Source organism: Xiphias gladius, chromosome 19 (genome assembly GCF_016859285.1).
Source record: "Xiphias gladius isolate SHS-SW01 ecotype Sanya breed wild chromosome 19, ASM1685928v1, whole genome shotgun sequence".
Classification (NCBI taxonomy): domain Eukaryota; kingdom Metazoa; phylum Chordata; class Actinopteri; order Istiophoriformes; family Xiphiidae; genus Xiphias; species Xiphias gladius.
This window is the reverse complement of record NC_053418.1, coordinates 10,210,415-10,229,769: the sequence shown is the minus strand read 5'-3', so window position 1 is coordinate 10,229,769 and position 19,355 is coordinate 10,210,415. Positions and strand designations below refer to the sequence as shown.

The window sequence follows — 19,355 nt, the reverse complement described above, 5'->3', positions numbered from 1 at the left end:
AATGGTCAACTAAATTAACTTAAGTTAATATGATAAATTAGAGAGAAAAGAGCAGGGCATGTATCAAAATACTGTCAACTTGTTGGAAACACTCAACCACCGCAACCTACATCCTGAAAAACCTTTTGAAAAATTGACACTCTCTTCCACTGGCTCTCTCACTCACACAAAAGGGGAAAAAAACAGAAGCACAATTTCATCAAACCTCTGCAGCGACACACAGGGAGAGTTTATATCATAATTACCATAACAAAGACAGTATTAAATTAGAAATAGCCTTGCTAATTTCGTTACACTGTATAACTCCCAGAAGTATGTGATAGATGGCTGTATGTGCGCATGTGTATAGAGGATACAGAAGATGCAAAACTAAGTGTTCATTTAATTGCATCGCTTTGAGCTGTGTGCGGTTTAAAATACTAAGTTCAGAGAGCTTGCTCTGATTGACTAATGAGTGTTTTCTCTCTGATCTTAGAAAATTCTCCCTTTTTGAAACAATTTAATTGGTACAAGCAATTCTATCTCTGTTGTCACAGCAATGTGGCTTTAAAGGGTCCCAGTCTGGTCAAGCATAACTTGAAATAATTCTGAAGCAAGCAATCAAGCAATTTTGGCAGAACTGTGACAAGAACTCACACAGCAGCACAAATGTATGCCAAATGGTTTATTTCAAAGAATAGTCATTCACCCATTCAAACTTTAAATCCTACTGGGCTGCTGTCAAATTGATTGGGGGTTATGGTACATACATGTCTTAAATAAACAATGTTCGTTCTAGCTGTCAAAACCAAAGATCAAATTAAGTATTTACAATAAGAATGATAAACAGCAGCCTTGCAGTTTTCATAAATCATTCTCAACATGATTAAAACAAACAAGTGACTCTCGTTTTTTGGTTAGCAAATTTCCAACATGTTTGTCTTTTTCCATGCCTTAAATCACATCACTATAGTGGTCTGTAAAACCACCTTAAAGCATGTGCTAAGAGGAAATTTCATTAAAAAAAAAAAAAAAAAAAAAAAAGACATCTTGAATAGCTTTTTCCACTTTTGTATTAAATTTGTAGTGTTTGATTTGAACTGTATGTGTGCATTACCCTCTCATTATAAAGAATGCTTGGTTACCAGCAATTATGTCCCTTCCCCCTTATTTCTTATTATTCTGCTCCAATAAACCTAAAAACCCTCTAACACAGACACACACAGACACAGATGAAGACACAGACACAAATGTAACCAGAGGACACAAATTAACATTATTTTTGTCAGCATTGTGTCTTTTAAATGTTAATGCTAAGAATGGGAAAACAAAATGTGATCACTCTTGACAGAAATAATCCAGTGGCAGTTAGTGCTGTTAATGGAGTTGTGTCAAGGTGAATGTAGTGGAAAATGAAAAAGTTGTATTAAATTTAAGCATCACTTGAAGACATAAAAAATTAAAGAATCTTGCTCGGAGAGATGCTGCCCTGTAGTAACCCAGTATGAACTCTAATCTTTTTGAGACAGGCTACATAAAAGTTTTTTTCAAAGGCTGGGCTGGGACATGTAAAGATTTATTTCCCTGCATCCCCAAATCATTGTTAAGACATGGACAGCTTGAAAATAGCTCAAGGTTTGTGATGTATAAGTGATGTGATGTATGAATTCTGTTTGAAACTGCAGATTATAGTCCTTTGTGGAACAGTCCCTTTAACATGACAGCCTGGACGGTTAACAGCATAAAATGATAATAAGTGAGAGTATTGAGATACTTACCTGTAGGTGTGTCCATCACATAGACACTGATATATACAGGCAGACAAGGAAGCAGCTAAGGTGTGCATCACATAGATCTGAAATGAGAGCCATGATCAAAGAAAAAAACAAAAACAAAAACACAGGAATTAGCTTGAGTGTTAAAATGATATGCACTCTTTTTTCTTCTACATGTACAAGTAGGGTCCCAAGTTGTCTCTGACTTTTGGACCCTACTGTATGCAAAAGGGGTTGCTTGTGGTGTCAAACTCTCCAGAATCTTTCAGCTCAACGTTTCACGGCCCACAACCTCACCGTTTAGGTTCACTCACACTGCTCTCAAGAGCCAGGAGTTGATAGAGAGCAAAACACGAGCTAAAAGGAGAGTAAAATTTTGGACTTATGTTCATCAGGTTGACACAAACACGGCTTCTAATGAATGCTAATGTTTCTCAGCATCTGTTGTATTTGTAAATATGCAACTGCCTGATGTTGTAGCTGTATATCTACTCAAAATGTGATAATATATCATTGCTGTATTTACTTCTTTCACAATACAAACTTTAAAATCATTTGTTTTTTTTTAAATTAATATAGCAGTATATATATATACATACACACACACACACACACACACACACACACACACACACACACACACACACACACACACACACACACACACACACACACACATATACACACATAAATAAAATTAAATCATTTTATTTAATGGGTTATTGTATGGGTCATTGTACACATCTCCCAGTATTAATGCTTACTTTCAATAAAATTTTAATCTTTAGCTCCTCTTGGAGGATCATCGGAGCCCACTCTTGGATACAAAGGAGAAATAGGTGAATGCAACCAGAGATGGCCTCACCTCATTGTTAACAACATCAGGATGTGGAGGAGAGTCGAGTGCATTGATGGTCTGCAAGATGTCATGAGTCAGGTTGGTCAGATAGACAATGGGATTAGCCACCACCGTCTTTACGTTGGCTGTGCAAGCCATCAGAAGGGGTATAGAGGTGGGTTGGGAACTTGATGTCACCACTGATTGGATGGAGTCGTCCTGTAGGCAGAGGTCAGAGAGGAACGTGTGAAATCACTACAGTATGTCTGCAGGTGTACTAAAAAAAAAAAAAACAACAAATAAAACAAAAAAAACAAACTAAAAAAAAGTCCCAGTGAATGCACACGCTGTTTTTTTTATATTGTTGATCGTGCACTGTACAGTAAATAAAAACATTCAAGTGTTAAGTGTTCACAAAAAACACTCTTCATCACACCGTTACACCGATACACTCGGAAATACTGTATACTGTAAAGAACCTAACATTAAACGTAAAAAATAAGTTTAGATTTATAGAACTTTCACATACATTTTGTTTAGAGGGTGGAAGAGACAGCTCACAAAGGGATCTAGGAACTGAGGGGTGCTGCTTTGAACTGTGAAACAACCTTTTCCTGAGCCATAACAAACACAGGATGAGCCAACTGCTAGAGTGTCTTACATACCTCTACTTAAGAAAGAGCAGGATGTGTTTTCCAGTGTAGGTGTGAAAGACATTTAAAGAGCAAAAAAGAAAACATTGGCAATGGAGGTTTAGAGTGTGTAAATTCCTGAACATGACTGTGTGATTGAACACCACAGGTTTATGTTCGTTATGCTTGATGAATCACGTTCAGTTTTCACTAATCTCCTTAATAGAAGATCTACACAGTGACTGAAGTCAAGACCAAGGAAAAATACAAAAATTTCCTCAACAACAATGGAGAAATTTTACAACCATGGAACCAGAGTTTGGACAAAAGTAACTGCTTTTATTCCAAAATCAAAGTAAAAGAGTAGAAAGGACTCTCAGTGCCTGTCGACTGTGCTAACATTCAAGAGTGTTGTTCCCATGCTTCCTAATTGAGTTGTTTACATCCTAAAATTTGACTCATCCTTCTAATGGTCAGCCTAAGGCAGGACTTCTCTCAGGAGCTTGAAGATTCAGCACAACCTGTCAATCCATTGCTGGAGGTGTGCAGATAATCGCCAATGCACAATATGTAGATCTGAACAAGTGTGTCTTGGGAATCTGGTTGCATCATGACAAGCTTTCGGATGGCTTATTCGTCTTTTAGTCATATTTTGCCCCTCATCTGCTCAGTAACCTTCCCTTCAAGGAGAATATGTGATCAGTTAAATCATACTGCAGCTCTGCCCACCAGTGTAAATGTTTTACATACAGATGATGGTTAACCCTGTCTTTATTCTGGCAGAAAAATATTTTTTTTTGACATTCCTTGTTGTTCCTATCTAGATAAATAATAATAATTAAGACAACCTCACATTTAGTCTGTGCTTTCAGTTATGTACAGAACCTCTGGCATATAAAGTTTGGGCAGGCTTGACTACCAATTTAAACACTTGTCTGTGATGGAAGAGTCTTGGTTGCTAATGTGTAGCAATGCTTTCAGTAGTATCTCCATTGTAAAGCCATGAACTAGGGCTGCAACAGCTATTATCAATTATTCATTTTTTTTCTCAATTCACTGATTAAAAATGTAAACTAAACTGCTGTAATAAGTTACTTGAGCCCTGCTTGATATGTTTGACAAGCACCCAACCCCCCTAAAAAAAACCCCACACTATATTTTATACAAGAAAAACAGAAGTCAAGCATAGCATTTGTAAAAATGTAGTGAGCAAATGTTTGTCATAATTTTATCTAATAAAAGACCTAGACTAGTAATCTATCACCAAATATTCTTTTTTTGTCTCATTTATGTATAAGTCATATTTAATTCACCAAAAGTTTACAGAAACAAAATCAAGAGACTGTATCACCAGCAAATCATCCTACTAATCACCAAAATTATGATTAAATAACTTTTTCAGTCAACAAATTGTCAACAAAGTGCTTAAATTACTTATAATTACTTATTCACTGTTTTATTACAACCCCCAACAACCTGAAAAAAAAAAAAAAATCAGGCGGTATAGTTACTCAGTGGGAACAGCTATAAAAGGCAGACTAACTTGGCTACCACCAAAAAAAACTGTCATACTCTGTTAATCAGTGGCCTTTAGTGTGTGTCTGTGCATGTTTTAATTACCTGGTGAGACTCTTGAAGCAACAATATGAGCTCCATGCGCACAGAAGCCAGTCCTCCACCGTGGGAGCCATGCAAGCTGCAGTAACTCAGAAACATCCTAAGTAAGGGCTGGTTACCCTGCAGCCAGTGTCTCCTGCTCCTCTGGCTGTCACCATGAGGGCTCCCAGGCTGGAAAACCAGTTTTACTTTATTAGTCTGATAGACAAATCAATCAACACCCCTGCAAATATGCCAATGTTATCCAGCTGGCTAGTGTTCAAACAAAAGTCCCACAGTGGTATGCTAAAAACAACTATGTTTTTAAGCCATGTACATTAATCTGTTCTGTCAACAATAAACTAGTAGGTCTTTGAAATATAATTTTAATTTGTGAATACACATGAAATGGGGGTTGGTATGTATAAACAAGTTTGCTGCTGAAACTAAATAAATTGCAGAGAACAGACAAAAATATACAGCCGCATGTTAGATGGGTTTTCTTACCCCAACAACAAAAACAGGGGCAGAAATCCAAGAAAGACTGGTGCAACAAACTCTTTAATTAATAAACATTTTTTCAAAAATATGTCATGACACTCTGCTGTTGTCTTAATTTAATTTATTATTACTGCATTATTACTGTTTGCATCGCTTTTTCCTCCCATGAACATCTATCAAATCTATAAGCAACCAGCTATCTACACCTACCTGTTCCTCCTCCACCAACCCAGAAACAGGAGCATCACTGTGGCCTGACAGCTCTGGTAGGCAGGGCTTGTAGCTGCAACAACGCTGGAGAGCCACCACCTGGGGAAAAACAGAATTTTATCATTAAGTCAATTTATCAAGAAGAAATTTCTCATCCATGTGTAGGAGTGAAAGCAAAACATTTCACCAAAATGTCAAAAGCTTCACAGGAGAAGGCAAACAAATTCATAAGCGAAAACCACTGGGGTTATGACCATTATGAGGTTTATATGCACTGAGTTACAGACACACAGAGACAAAATCTTGAAGCAGTGAACATGAGGACAGGAGAGATGTGTGTGAGTTATGCAAGTTAGAAAAGTTTTATTGAGTGAATCTATGGGGTGCAGCCAGAATAATGCTTCATCACACAGATGAATATTATGACAATATTAAAAGGTGTGTGTGTGTGTGTGTGTGTGTGTGTGTGTGTGTGTGTGTGTGTGTGTGTGTGTGTGTGTGTGTGTGTGTATAATTACCTCTCTTTCTAACCACTGGTAGAGCTGGTAACGTAGCTTCCCCCCATCCAGTTCATACCCTGTCGACAGCGTCCGGAGTTCATTGGTCATAATCTTCAAGCAGGCAGTAAACTTCAGCTGAGCCGCCAAGATGTCATCAGATGGTGCGATGAAGTCATTGCTGTTCTCACTGTCCTCTCCCATCACTGTCTCCATTAGTGGCGACGTGGCATCCTGCGTGTCCTGGAACACACTGCTGCTGTCTGCAGTTCTACTGCTCTTACCATTTTTAATTTCTTCTTCATCCTCATCCTCTTCTTCATCATCTTTGTCACTGTCCCACTTCAGCTCCAGTGGCTCATCTGCAAGTGTCAGTGATTGCTGGCTCCAGTCAAAACTTAGCACTGAATTTGACTGACTGTTGGACAAGCTGTTCCCACCTGACTCGTAGCCGTTCAGACCCGGCTGAGACCAATCTGGGTCTGATGCTTGTCCATTCTTACTCCCAACACTGAGTTCAGCAGCGATGCCTGTATCCTCCTGGTTCAGGAGTTTGGAATGCTTGTGGACTTTGGGCATCTTGGAGAGGACTTCAAGTGCTAACATGGGGCAGCCAGCCTGTAGGTGTGCATATGCAGCTGTGAAAAACAACCTTCTCTCCTCCAGGCTAATGGAGTCAACTCTTCGACCCTCAGCGGTCAGGCCAACTTTAGCCTTATCTGAAGAGCCAAAATGGCGGCGAAGGAGGAGTGGGTGGGTACGGAGGTAGGTGTAAAAGTTGAAAACCTCAGGGTTACATGTAGACACAGAAGAGGAACCTGTCATAGATAAAAAGAGACAGAAATGGAAATTATCTGTATTGGTGACAAAAACAAGCCACCTTTACTGCTCTGCCCACAGTGCCTGCAAGGACAAGCTGTGTTATTGGATCAGACACTGAAATGGAGCTATAACTAACTTGACTGAATCCTTGTCGAACATCTAAAGAACTGAGGCATGCAGCTATTTGAGCATTTATGCTAGGGACCGGACAACTCATACTGAAAACCCAACCAGGACAGCACATAATCTATCAAGTAGGAAGAAACATTTTCAACTTTCTATAAGTCATAGTTTTCTTTCTCTGTAGGCATAATAGATGTGCTTTGAGAACATCAATTATGAAACACATGTAGCATTTATGTTAATCTGGGACTGGTTTGGCTCTTAAGTCAAAATGAGGTTCATATTAAGTTCAGTTCTTCATGTATTCTTAAGGCAAGCCTTGTATATTTTCTTCAATTAAGTGATCTTCTGTGTCCAGTAGGATGCAATTATATATAGTTATAGGACCAAAAATAGTTGCAAAGCTGCGTCATTTTGTGAAAGCAGAGGATTCAACCTCGCAGTGTGAAAGTATAATATGCAGCACTTAGAGTCTACCTGTTTTTACCTGCAATGCTGCATTCGATAGGCCTGCAATGTCCACAAAGTGAACAGGGTATTGAGATATTTTTAAGGCCTCTGAGAGTACAGAATATATCTACTAAGAATTTAAAGTCAAACTGACTAAATTTTACATAGAATCTGATAGTCAGCCAACCGTGGTATGTTTCCACTCAGGAAACTCCCATAGAGTTTTAACAAATTATGGGAAAATTTTAACAAAATGATATAAGTTATAACACCTATAGAAATTTTTGAAAAAAACAATACTAATCAGAACAAAAAAATAATCACAATACATTGTCAATTCCAGCAGACCTAACATGGGACACATAATGAATTTTGTCTAAATAATCACTTTTTTTTTTGTTTTCTTGCTTGCTCTCATAATGTGAATGTGAAAATTTGGCAAGTGCATAACAACAAGGTGGTGGGCTAGCTACTGATGAAATTGTGAAATAGTGAACTCGGGGTGAAAATTTTGTGAGTTATCAATTAAGTGTAAAAATACATGTTCCTGTGGTACACGGTACCAAACTGTACTATTTTAATTTCACCATTGCATAGACATAAATTTAAAAAAAGAAGCACTTCAGACCTACCAACGTCACATTTGCTCTCAGTGGACCTAGAGCTGGTGCTGTTAGCAGGCTGCTCAAGTAGAGTGTCCAAGGCTCTGCTGTAGTCCTCTAGGACCCAGTGAGCCATGCTACGCAGGAATGGGTCCTGATGGGCTGGAATCTGATATATATAGGAGAATTACAATGACTTATTCCGGTTTCTGTAATGTATTAATTATCAAACGCTGGAGTCAAACAACACTGGGTAGGTTGATCAAATTGTTCATTTTCTGCAGTAAAAACATAGCTTGTAGACGCCGTTTCATACACAACTTCTATGCACCTGTTTGTCTTGTCCCAGGACATGTCTCTGGAGGATCTTTTTGTACGTGGATGCTGTCTCAAACTCAGACTCATATAATCTGGAGATCACCAGAGCGAGCTGTAGGTCCTGCATTTTCTCTAAGCACACCTGGAGGAGGAGGAAATAAAGCATAGCTGGTTATCATTTTAAAAAGGGTTTCTGAGCTATTGGCAATGGACTGAATGGGGTGAGACAAGAAAAGACATAAGCAGAAAAATAATGCATATTCTGGATGCAAAGTAATGCAGTAAGACATAATGATCTTCTGAAGTTACTGCTTTCTTGTTTACGTGTTAAAAAAGAAAGGAAAGAACCAAAAAATGAAAAAATGAAAGCCTGTGCTCACAGCAAAGAGTTAGTGGATATAGTTGAAGTTGTTCTAGTTGCTTGCAACTGATAAGGTGTGAGGTGCATTTCAATGAGACTTCCTCCCACCAAGAAAGAGTAAACAAAGTCAATGATAGTTCATTGCCTGGGTGACGCTCATTTCCATAAAATGCTTTGAAAAATTCCAGTTACTCACGCAGATGAAATAATGTGAGTCATTGCTTCAGGAATTTTCTAAACAGATTCAACCTTCATGAATAAAAGGTTAAATAAACAAGATGACCAGAGGCAGCTCTTCTTGCTATGTGAGCAAAAAGGCGGAGCTGTATGTATGTTGTGGGCTAACACAACAGCCATTCTAACGATCATGATTAAAAACAGGCAAGTTTACTTGCTAACAAACAAACAAATATGCAAATATATTTTTATGAAATTAAGGTAGTAAGTAGTGTCCCAATTTACAGTGCTTCAATAAGAGTGCAATGCTGCTGGTTTATGAATGTGATACCATGCCATTGAAAATTCCCACAAAAAGGAGGAAAGACAACAACACCCAAGAGTCAACTGCCAACTTGACTCAATAATTCTTGAGTGCATTGTGCTAAAAGCTCTTGACTGAGACAGCACCGTGGGAATGTATTGAGCTATTTTAATAATAAAAAGGATGCCACACACTACAGAAACAACTGGTTAACACGGTCCGTTTTTTGTGAATGTGGTTTCTCTGCTTTTTACTATATCAAACACTGCTGCTGACTGATTTTTGCAAATAAAAATGAGCAGTACTTGACTTAATCTATACTGAAAGCAAGGTCTCTAACTTATGTTTAGCAGGCGGGCAAAGTGGCAACTGCAGCTGAAGGAAAAAGTGCTTTTTGCAAACACTGTGTCATGTCTGATTTCCACTCGCCTCAACAGCATCCTTAAGAGAGCCGGCTAGAAGGAAGAAGGCTGCAGAATGCTGGAACCGCTGTTTTCCCAACAGAGAAAAGGCATTTTTCAGTGCTGCTTTCCTCCACCTGTCTTCGCTGAAGTTGTTGTGGAAAAAGTCTGTCATTTTGGCATTCTTCTGAGACCTGGAGAGAATGAAGTTATGGATTCAAAACAAGAAAACAACAAAACCGTCATAGGTCTTCAGTAATCTGACATAACTGATCTTCTTTAAGGGCAGGTGCAAAAATTGTGATGACTGTATGTGAATGCGATCGCATTTGTATATCATAGGCAAATGCAAAATCATGTCAGTTCTGCCTACCTGTACAATCCCCACACCACTGCCTTCTTTTTCAGTGCAAGGTAAAATATAGCTGCATCCAGAGGATCATTGCTTCTCTGAAAAGAAGCCTTGGCAACCTGCCATAAAGAGAAAAAATAAAACATTCAGCTCACGTCTCATCAGTCTACATTATCTATTATGCACAGAACACCGTGTAGCTTTATGGGTCATTTCAGGGGGTAAGTCATACTCAGTTATATTACTGTATTTTACACTAACCTCAGCAAAATTTCACTTTCACCTATCTGACAGCACTTTGTTTATAAATTAAGCAATTGATATTAAATGCATAGGGCTAAGACACTAATGGCCAACCTTCAAAGCCTTAAAGTGTAGAATGTTTATGTGATTATAGCATCTTTAAAATTATTCTGTGCAGGTTTTGTTTTAAGAAAAAGGAGACAATCCTGATGAAAATTGGTTCAATCTATAAATCGCTTCGTATCAGACCAGCAGTCCAAAACACAAAGATATTCTGTTCACTACTGAATAAGAGAAGGAAAAAGCAGCAAAATCCTCACATTAGAGAAGCTAGAAGTAGAAGATGTTTGGCTTTTTCACGTGAAAAATGACTAAACCACTTATCACAATAGTACAGATTAATTTTGTGCCATTTGACTTTCAATTGTAGTGTGAAATATGCAGAAAAGCACCAGATGCTAAACTATTTCAAAAATGTATTTGGTAATTAAATCAAGACTACAATAGCTAACATGAATCCAAACTGAATGTTAAACTAAACTCCACAGAGGTACTGGCCATCCCATTTCATATATATCCCCTCTTTTATTCTGATTTGCCACTGAATCCACAACCTACAAAATTTGTACTTCCAATTAGAGAATCTATTTTAACAAAACTGTTTCAGATTTAAGACCAGACACCCTAACTGTAAATGAAAAGTAACTAATGACATTAGCCGCCTCACCTTCTCAATACACCTGCGTAGCTTGTTGGTGCTGCGCAGCCACCAGCCCACACCCATGGAGCGCAGCTCAGGCCAGGTGGGCTCTCCCTTCTGTAGGGCAGGGAGCATGTTCAGCAGCTCCTCCTCAGCTTCAGAGTGGAAGGCCCAGGCATAATGACATGTTGACAGGCCTGTAGAGAGAAAAAAAAAAAAAAAGGACACATGGAAAATGGGGAATGTTCCGTATTTCATAGGGAGAATATCAACACTGTGTAGATATACATTTAACAAAAACTGACAACAGTAACTTGAGTTCTATATATTTAAAACACTGAGTTGCCTCTTATAGGTACAGTGTTGTACTGCCACCCACCAAGGAGTTCTAGGGAGTAGACTAAGATTAAGTGCCTTGCTCAAGGGTAATTTTACTGGAATAGTTACGGACAATAAATAGACTATGGCTTCTTTACTTCTCTCACTGAAACTTTTACTGTCAAAAACTTACAATTGAGACCATCAGTAACCTTCTTTCTGTCTAGCTTTAGGAGTCTTTATAGAGTCACTGCTCTAATATCCAGGTGAGCACTGAAGCTATACTTAAAGGAGTGCAGAGACACAGCTCTTTAGGCATCAAGCTGGAAACTTACTTTAAGTCAAGATCACAAGGCCACAACATTTTAAGGCGTTTTGGACAAGGGAAGGTAAGCATACTAATTTTCAGGGGTATTTGACTTACTAATAAAAGTTTATCTGTGAATTCTGGTCTTATTAGATTAGAAAAAGAATATTTTTCTTGATGTGAAAATGGACCTGTACAGTGTGCTGAATGTTACTGCCTTTGACTGCTCATTTGTGTCAGCTATGAAATGACCCAAATGAAAATGGTTTTGAAAACCCCTATCTCACTGTACCTTGCCGTAGCAGTTGTGCCCGGTGTGCTGGAGGCAGGGATGTAGAGAGGAAGGTGTGCAGTCTGACAGCCAGCAAGAACTTCAGACCACACTCATCCAGTGTCTCTCCACCTGGTAAATGAATGACAGACAGCTTGCTGATACGTTTCAAAATGTTATTAAATTATGTTGTGGAATGAAGAACTTATTTCCTGCATTTTTATCCATTTGAAGAGCCCTCATCTTATATTTTTATTTCCCTCCAGTACCTTTGCTCTTGCCATGGCTGTTCTTGAGGTCTGTGCTTGTGGTAGCGATGGTGTCAGCCAACGCCATGAGAGACATTTGCTCCATTCGAGTTAGTCCTGGCAAACTCGAGTGAAGGAGGTGGCTGGACAGTACCTGGGCATGTTCTGGACCAAAGTATGTAGGACTGTACTGGGACAGGTCAATAACCTACAGACAGGGGAAAAAGACAGGACAGTCTGTAAAATTAATTGTACTGTATTTCTAATTTGTAAGACAACACATAGAGTGAGGCAAGAAATAATGTTAAAATGGAGAATGTGTCATAGCTGGATTCAAATTCACAACAAAACACGTATTATATTGTACATGCACATTAACTGTACACAAGACTTATTACATGTACAAGCTTTTCCTAATGCCTCAACCTTTTGGCGATATCTGGATGCTTAGCCAACACCAGGATAAAGTTTCGATGAATTAGTTTCGGAACATCATGACTTCTGACTGGTCTATCTTTTAAGGCACCAATATATCTAAAATGAACCTTGACACGCACTATTACGCATGTCTAAGCTACACACTGGAATACCAAGAGCCCAAAAATGTTGCTTGCCTCTCTATTTAAAAAAAAATTCCCTTTAACCAAGCACAAGCCAACAGAGACTGACCTTGTTGCCTGTTTCTTCTTGATTGTTGTCCAGAGGATCCAGGTCCACTATGCTGGGTGTATGAAAGAGCTCATCATAAGCATCTGTGTGACTCGAACCATGCCCACTATCACCACTCACACTGCCCACTTTCTCTGTAAGGAGGCACAAGAGAGAGCTAAATTACACAAGACATGTATTTCATAAGAAATGGGGATAAATACCCTCCGGTGCTGAAGATAGCAGGAGGGTATTTGTCAAATTAAAATAAAATACCGATCAAATTAAAAGAACTGTATACATGTTTCTGCTTTAATTCTTTTCACTTCGTATCCCCAGATACACAATGAGGAAACACTAGAAGACCAAAGAGTAAATACTTTTTCTCTGTTTTGGTTTGTGTACCTGCTTAGCAACACACCGGGAGAACATGTTTGATGTTTCTCAGACTTAACATACTCTGACAAAGTTACAATCTTCAGTTTTCACCCTTTGTCATTCAACGCTGTAGAAAATTAATCTAGACTTTAAATTTTTTCATTAAGTTGTTATCCACAAGTGCAGTCTTTCAAGGTTACTATATCAGTTCACCATCTCAAAGCATCTCTATTAGAGGTATTCACGGGTCCACTCGGTTCTGAGGAACTGAGACCTGACCCGGGATTGGAGTTGGACCAGGTCCAAATTCTACTCACCCTAATTTTATCGTAATAAATGTGTCTTTGAAGCATATAAACAAATTATTTTAATTTCTACGGCTTTCCATTTGTTATTAAAACATAAACATCATTATATTGCTGCTGTTTCCCACTGTAGCTACTTGTTAATTGATTGTATTAACAGATCATTATGCAGCATTTGTGTTCTCTCTCTGTTAGGGTCTATTCATGTCGATTGCATTTTAAATCGGGTCTAATTATCCCTAGTTCTATTCGGGTCAGGTCCGGCTGTGCTCGGGTCCCCCTCAAATTGGGTCTCTCTCTTTTTATTTTAATTAATCTATGCACATTGGGTTTAGGTGGGTTGTCCACAGATCGAAACTTCTAATCTCTATCTCAAAAGTTTGAAGTTTTTTTTTTTCCTCTTATTTTAAAATTGTTTTAATTGTTCTTTAAAGTAATTAGTGATCCAGCTCTAGCTTTATGTTCAGGACTGTTATTTGCTGTATAAGCAGAGTTTTAGAACAGCAGGATGAAAAACAAAAAGCCCGCAAGCAAAAAACTAGAATTATTGCCTTTCATCGCTTCATAACTTTATCCTATTAGACATTTTTGTGAAGTCTTGTCATAATTAGCTATGAATTCTTGAGTTATGGCCTAAAATATGTTTTTGAGGACACAAGTAACCTCGACCTTTGACCACCAAAATCTAATCAGTTCATCATTGAGTCCAAGTGAACGCTTGTTTCAAATTTGAAGAAATTCCCTTGAGGCATTCCTGAGATATTGCATTCACGACAATGGGAAGGACAGACAGACAGGTAGACGACCCAAAAACATAATGCCTCTTGCCACAACTGTCGCTGGCGCGTAGGCATAAAAATCAAAGAGCCCAGGGTAATGCCTTTGTATTCATGGTGCAGGGTATATTTTACATTTCTTCTAAGTGTAATTCATTTTGGGACAACTGTTTCTTAAGTAAACTTACTTAAACGGACTTGCATTCAGTGAATATGTTTCTTACCTTTTTCTCTTCTTTTAGGATTCAAAATACTGTGAACATTCTTTAGCCATTTTTCTTGTAATTTCCAAGCTCATATTTTCTGAATATGGTTATATTTTCAGTACTTTACTTGCCTATGTTAGGTACAACTGAAATAAAGTCTACTATTAATTTATAAATTACCTAATATTACTCTAAAACCACATGTATTAAACCCACCAGGCTTTGGTGATCTATCCTCATCAGCTGCCAGAAGGGCGTACAGAGGAAGGGGAGGAATGGAGCTTATCTCTGTGTAGTCTGGGCTGGAGTTCTCTACTTTGCTGAACATCTTTGGATCCCTGGCTGTGCTGCCTCCAGCGCTGATGGTTCGAGAGCGCACACGTTTCTCTGGATTGCTGGTACTGTCTTTAAGTGCCACAATTTCTCCAGCAATGCATTTCACCAGGTGAGAGAGGATGGCTTTCGCACGGTGAACCTTAAGATAGACAAACTATGTTTTACATTTTAAACATAAGTTAAATGATATTTCTTGCTTTGTAAAGCAACAAATTTTAACTTTCGGGTGAATTTCATTTTGTTTAAATATATTGGTTTGATTTACGACATCTTCAAACCTTAAGAAATTAGATTATATTGAATGACAAAAGCGACTTGTCAAAACAACTGGAGAAGGTTTGTAAATTAAAAAAAAAAAAAAAAAAAAAAAAAAATCAAAAGAATGATAAAATATATATAAGTATAGACAACTGAGTATTTGTTTAACTTACCTTCCCTAGATCCATGAGCTCTAGTAACTGTACAGGATGGTATTGGGGCAGAGTGGGAAAGAGTTGGTGAGCTGCTTCAAAAAGCCCAGAATCTTCCATCTCTACGGGCAGGTCATAAGCTGTTTTCTTCCCACTGAGTTTCTGAGCCAGGCTCATCATCGACCTTGTCAAGGCCTTTTTGGGAGGGGCTAGTAAAGACATTGCAGCCCCAGGAGTGAGTCCCTCCTCTTGGCTTTGTCTGACAGCTGAGATTATGGAGGAGACACTGCTGCTGATGTCTGTTTCTTGGGCAATGGCAGCATTTGGTTTGGGTGGTGCTGGGGGCTGCCACTGGGAGTAGACGTGCATCTCACAGTCCATCCCTACTACCAAGATGCCATCTCGTACCCAGGAGAGGGAGACTGGGATGGGTAATGAGCCTTCAACCGAAGAGACCAGATCGACTGACCGAAGCAGAACCAGGCGAGACAAGCTCTGATCTCTACTGGCATCAGATGACAGACCCAGTTCTGGAGGCTTCCCAGAGAGACGTCCATACATATAAATCTTTGTCCCAATACCGACAGTCAGAACATGCGACCCATCCTCTTGGGACACCCAGTCCAAATGGACCAGGCTCTTACTAGTGGAACCAAGACAGTTCTCATTAGGTAAAGAGAAGTCCACGTTACTTGGAATATTGGCACCTCCAGTTTTACTACTGATAATACCATAGTTAGCTGTGGGATCTGTGTTATCCAGGACAATGGTCTGCTCTAGAATCCACTGTGAACCACCTGTGGACTCACACTGGAAGATGCTAATGTGGACCAATGGTTCTCTAATGTTTGCTAGGTTGGGGCTTGGAGTGAGATTTGGGCTACGCTGTACAGTCAAGGTCGGGGTCGGATGGGTGTTGTAGGGGGAGGATGCCAGGGTAGGAGGAGAAGTCAATCCGTGAGAGTTCAGAAGAGGTGTTGAGTTCAGAGGTGTATTTGGCATCTGCCTGTAGGCAACTGCGATCTGTCCAGTGTGACAACAGCTGACCTCAATGGGGCGACCTGGTACAGCTACTGCGCTGCTGTTGGGAAGCCTCTCCTCCACCAGGAGCGGCCACTCCTCCCACCGGTACAAGAAGTTGTCCACACTGGAGGGCTCTGTCGCTATAACATTACACCTCCAGAAGCGCACTTTTCCATCGGAACAGGAAGTAGCAAGGAGGTAAGGGACACGGCCAGCTGGCAGAGAACATGACGCACTCAGGTGACCTAGGAGGAGAGATGACATACACTATTGGGCAAGGAAGTTTTTCTCAATCTCCTAATTCTAAACTTTATTATCTTTTCAAACTTCTGTCAATTTTCTTTGGATCGATCTGATCTGAATAATCATTTGAGTATAATTTCAAAAACCTTTTCCACACCCTTTCCAACCGTTTTCCTGCTGAAAATGAAAATTGTTGAAAAAATATCCACCATTGTCAGTTTCTATTTTTCATTCCTATGATAATAGAAGTAGCTTTTTCTTAGTCGATAGAGGCAATATATTCCTGAAAGGTTTATTTGAAACAGTGTTTTAAATCATTTGCTAACTGAAGGACCGATTCTTTAGAGATGAAGGTCCCTTGGCAACATAAAATTTTGACAATTGTCTGTACTGGTGTCTGTAAATGTCTTGGTAGCTGCTGAAGTTCTTTACCTGTGCCCTGCTATTAGACTGGCAAACTTGCATTGAGTATTGCCCTTTTTCATACATGGAATGACTTGTGTTGTGCTCAGTCACTGTTTGCTTGACCTTCTAGCTGTGATGTCTCCTGGATCTCACTGCCAGAGAAAGTTCGTGGACTTATGCTGTTTGTATGCGATTGTGTGTCCTCATTGTTCCTCACCTGCTGAGGGTGTAACACTGATTGCTTCTACCCCTTCTGGCAGAGCCATCTCTTGGCTGTAAAGTCTGTGTGTTGTGAGGCTGAGGCGACAGGCACTCTGCAGATTAGAAGTGCAGGATTTACTCTTCTGAGTTACTGATGAACTGAATGTGTCACAGCGGAACTGAGATCTGTTTATAGGAGAAGCTGTGGTGGGATCCCTCTCTATCGTGGCCTCCTCTGTGGGGACACAAACAGGAAAATATTGTTTAGAAAACAGAAAGAGAATTTCTAAAAAAAACCCTCCAAATATTACTTGTTTTTAAAAATTACTTTGTGACAGACACAGAATTAGTCATATTTGAGTCTATAACTAAATCTTTCAGTACATGCACAGCCATACCAGTAAATTCATTTCACAGAATATTCTCAAAACATTGTCCACAACTTGTGTACAAAAACAGTTACTATTTCTACACGGTCAATACAAAATAGCAAATTTCAGAACTTTACAGCAGAGTCATTGCTCTCTAGCAGCCATAATAATTTTGTCAGGAGGCTTCCAGTTCTTCTGACTTTCTCAGAAGTGACATTGTCCTTGAAGATTCAATTCATCCATTTGGTTAGGGATTAAACAAGATGAGATTAAACGGGATTGTCCTGGAGCAATTGCGAATCAAATTTTTTCCCACATCCGGTGAAGTTTAAGTCTTTTGTTCAAAGTACCCACCCATGGTGATGGGTCGAGCAGCAAGATGGAGATGCCACATGTGAAGGAGTGAGCGACCTGTTGGGGATAATTCAACCACTACGAGGAAAAAACGTGCCGAGAAGGGCGGCTCACCAGAGGCTGCAGAGAAGCACATACAGTAGACAAAGAGCATTAATAAACTGGTGCAATTAAACTTTAAAAAAATATATATTTTAAAGCACCGAGTTGGAAAAATCAATTTTATCTATACCAGTGTGAGGAGAATCAGGAGTGTCCTGTGTGCTCTCTGTTCTCTCACTGCCAAGGATCAGATCCTCCTCAAAAACATGCAGGAGCTGGGTCTCCTTCCCCTGCTGTAGAGAACAAGAAGTTATTATCAAACTTTATCAGATTCAGACCCTGAACAACATGCCAAATCTACTGTCGCGCAAATACACAGACACACTGAGAAAGACACAAGATCTCACACAGACCTCACACACAAGCTGCCCGAGGGTAAGAGAGGTTTGCTTTGCACCTGTTTTTGCTTTTCATGGTTGACCTTTCACAGACACAGAAGTATAAGACTCAGAACGTTTCATATATAAATGCTCCAGATTTCAAATATATTTCAGTTATAGGTTTTATTTCAGGGGAAAAGTTTCCGTTAATATCTTCTTTATCCAAGGTGTTTACAGTCTTTAAAGTGTGTAAGAAAGCAGGAGCAAGGGAGATTTGTTTGAATACACTCTAGTTCCTTTGGGCTTCATTTATACTTACAAAGTCAGTAATGGTATCCAGCTCTATAATACACCCTGGTTTTGCTGTGGATTGCTGACTGATAATGTTGAAAACTTCCCCAACATATTTCTGAAGTGAAAAAGACATTAAAATTTTAGATCAGTATTACAGTTTAAACATAGTTACTATGCCAAATGCACTTTTTGAAATTATACAATACAGTTCATATGCAATGTAAGGAAGAATATTTTTTTAAATGAAAATAAAAAATTAATTAATTATCAACCGTCATATCTTGCTGGATTCAACTCTTTTGTATTGGATAAGAAGGATATCTGCCATGCCATTCATCTTATTGCTCAAGTTATTTAATTGTGCTCCTATGTGACTTTTCTGCCAAGTCATCCAAGATGACTGACACTAATAAAGTGGCAAGATTGCAAATTGACAACACCTTAGTACCTGGCCGATTCTGTAGGGGCGCAAGGGGAAACACTGACGTTTTTTTTGTTGTTGTTCATATAAAAACAGCCACTGTAATGCTGACTGTACCCTGCAGAGTTTGTTGGAGTTTGAGAATCCTGTTTGAGGACTTACTGATATCTCAGGGTTGGAGAGCTCACTCAGGAGTTTCTTTGCTTCGATAACAGCCTGATACAGCCTGAGTGAGTGGCCGTCACTTGCCACGAAACAGGCGCTGGGGGAGTTACAGTACAAACCTTAAGAGGTAAAGAAAGAAAGGAAAAAAAAATGGAAAGGTGTCTATTACGCATGTTTTTCTAAATAAACATAAAAACAACAGACAAAAATATACAGAATACTGAGGTACAGTACATTTAACAAACAGGTAAATGTTAAAGACTCATGCTATAAATTTATATGGACTATGTGCACTCCGGCTACAATTTTACTAGTGGGATACTGTTTGGAAATTTAAAGCCTTCATCGATTTTAAGGAGTTTAAATGAGTTG

The 19,355-nt window shown here is 39.1% G+C and overlaps 1 protein-coding gene across 3 annotated transcripts in view; it reads right to left on the bottom strand.

Moving 5' to 3' along the window:
- The window catches only part of LOC120805842 (dmX-like protein 1), a 53,100-nt gene that overhangs the window by 17,124 nt on the left and 16,621 nt on the right, over positions 1–19,355 (bottom strand). For all 3 annotated transcript variants that reach the window (XM_040156463.1, XM_040156465.1, XM_040156464.1), the window contains exons 13-32: positions 18,981–19,102; positions 18,423–18,512; positions 17,914–18,016; positions 17,682–17,801; positions 16,973–17,191; positions 15,106–16,352; positions 14,555–14,813; positions 12,695–12,828; positions 12,047–12,233; positions 11,799–11,909; positions 10,909–11,078; positions 9,960–10,057; positions 9,615–9,780; positions 8,357–8,485; positions 8,056–8,194; positions 6,050–6,846; positions 5,532–5,630; positions 4,845–5,012; positions 2,620–2,811; positions 1,758–1,834 (exon numbers count right to left, since the gene is read on the bottom strand). In XM_040156463.1, the coding sequence (XP_040012397.1) occupies positions 1,758–1,834; positions 2,620–2,811; positions 4,845–5,012; positions 5,532–5,630; positions 6,050–6,846; positions 8,056–8,194; positions 8,357–8,485; positions 9,615–9,780; positions 9,960–10,057; positions 10,909–11,078; positions 11,799–11,909; positions 12,047–12,233; positions 12,695–12,828; positions 14,555–14,813; positions 15,106–16,352; positions 16,973–17,191; positions 17,682–17,801; positions 17,914–18,016; positions 18,423–18,512; positions 18,981–19,102 (4,627 nt within the window). The remainder of the gene's footprint in view (positions 1–1,757; positions 1,835–2,619; positions 2,812–4,844; positions 5,013–5,531; positions 5,631–6,049; positions 6,847–8,055; positions 8,195–8,356; positions 8,486–9,614; positions 9,781–9,959; positions 10,058–10,908; positions 11,079–11,798; positions 11,910–12,046; positions 12,234–12,694; positions 12,829–14,554; positions 14,814–15,105; positions 16,353–16,972; positions 17,192–17,681; positions 17,802–17,913; positions 18,017–18,422; positions 18,513–18,980; positions 19,103–19,355) is intronic.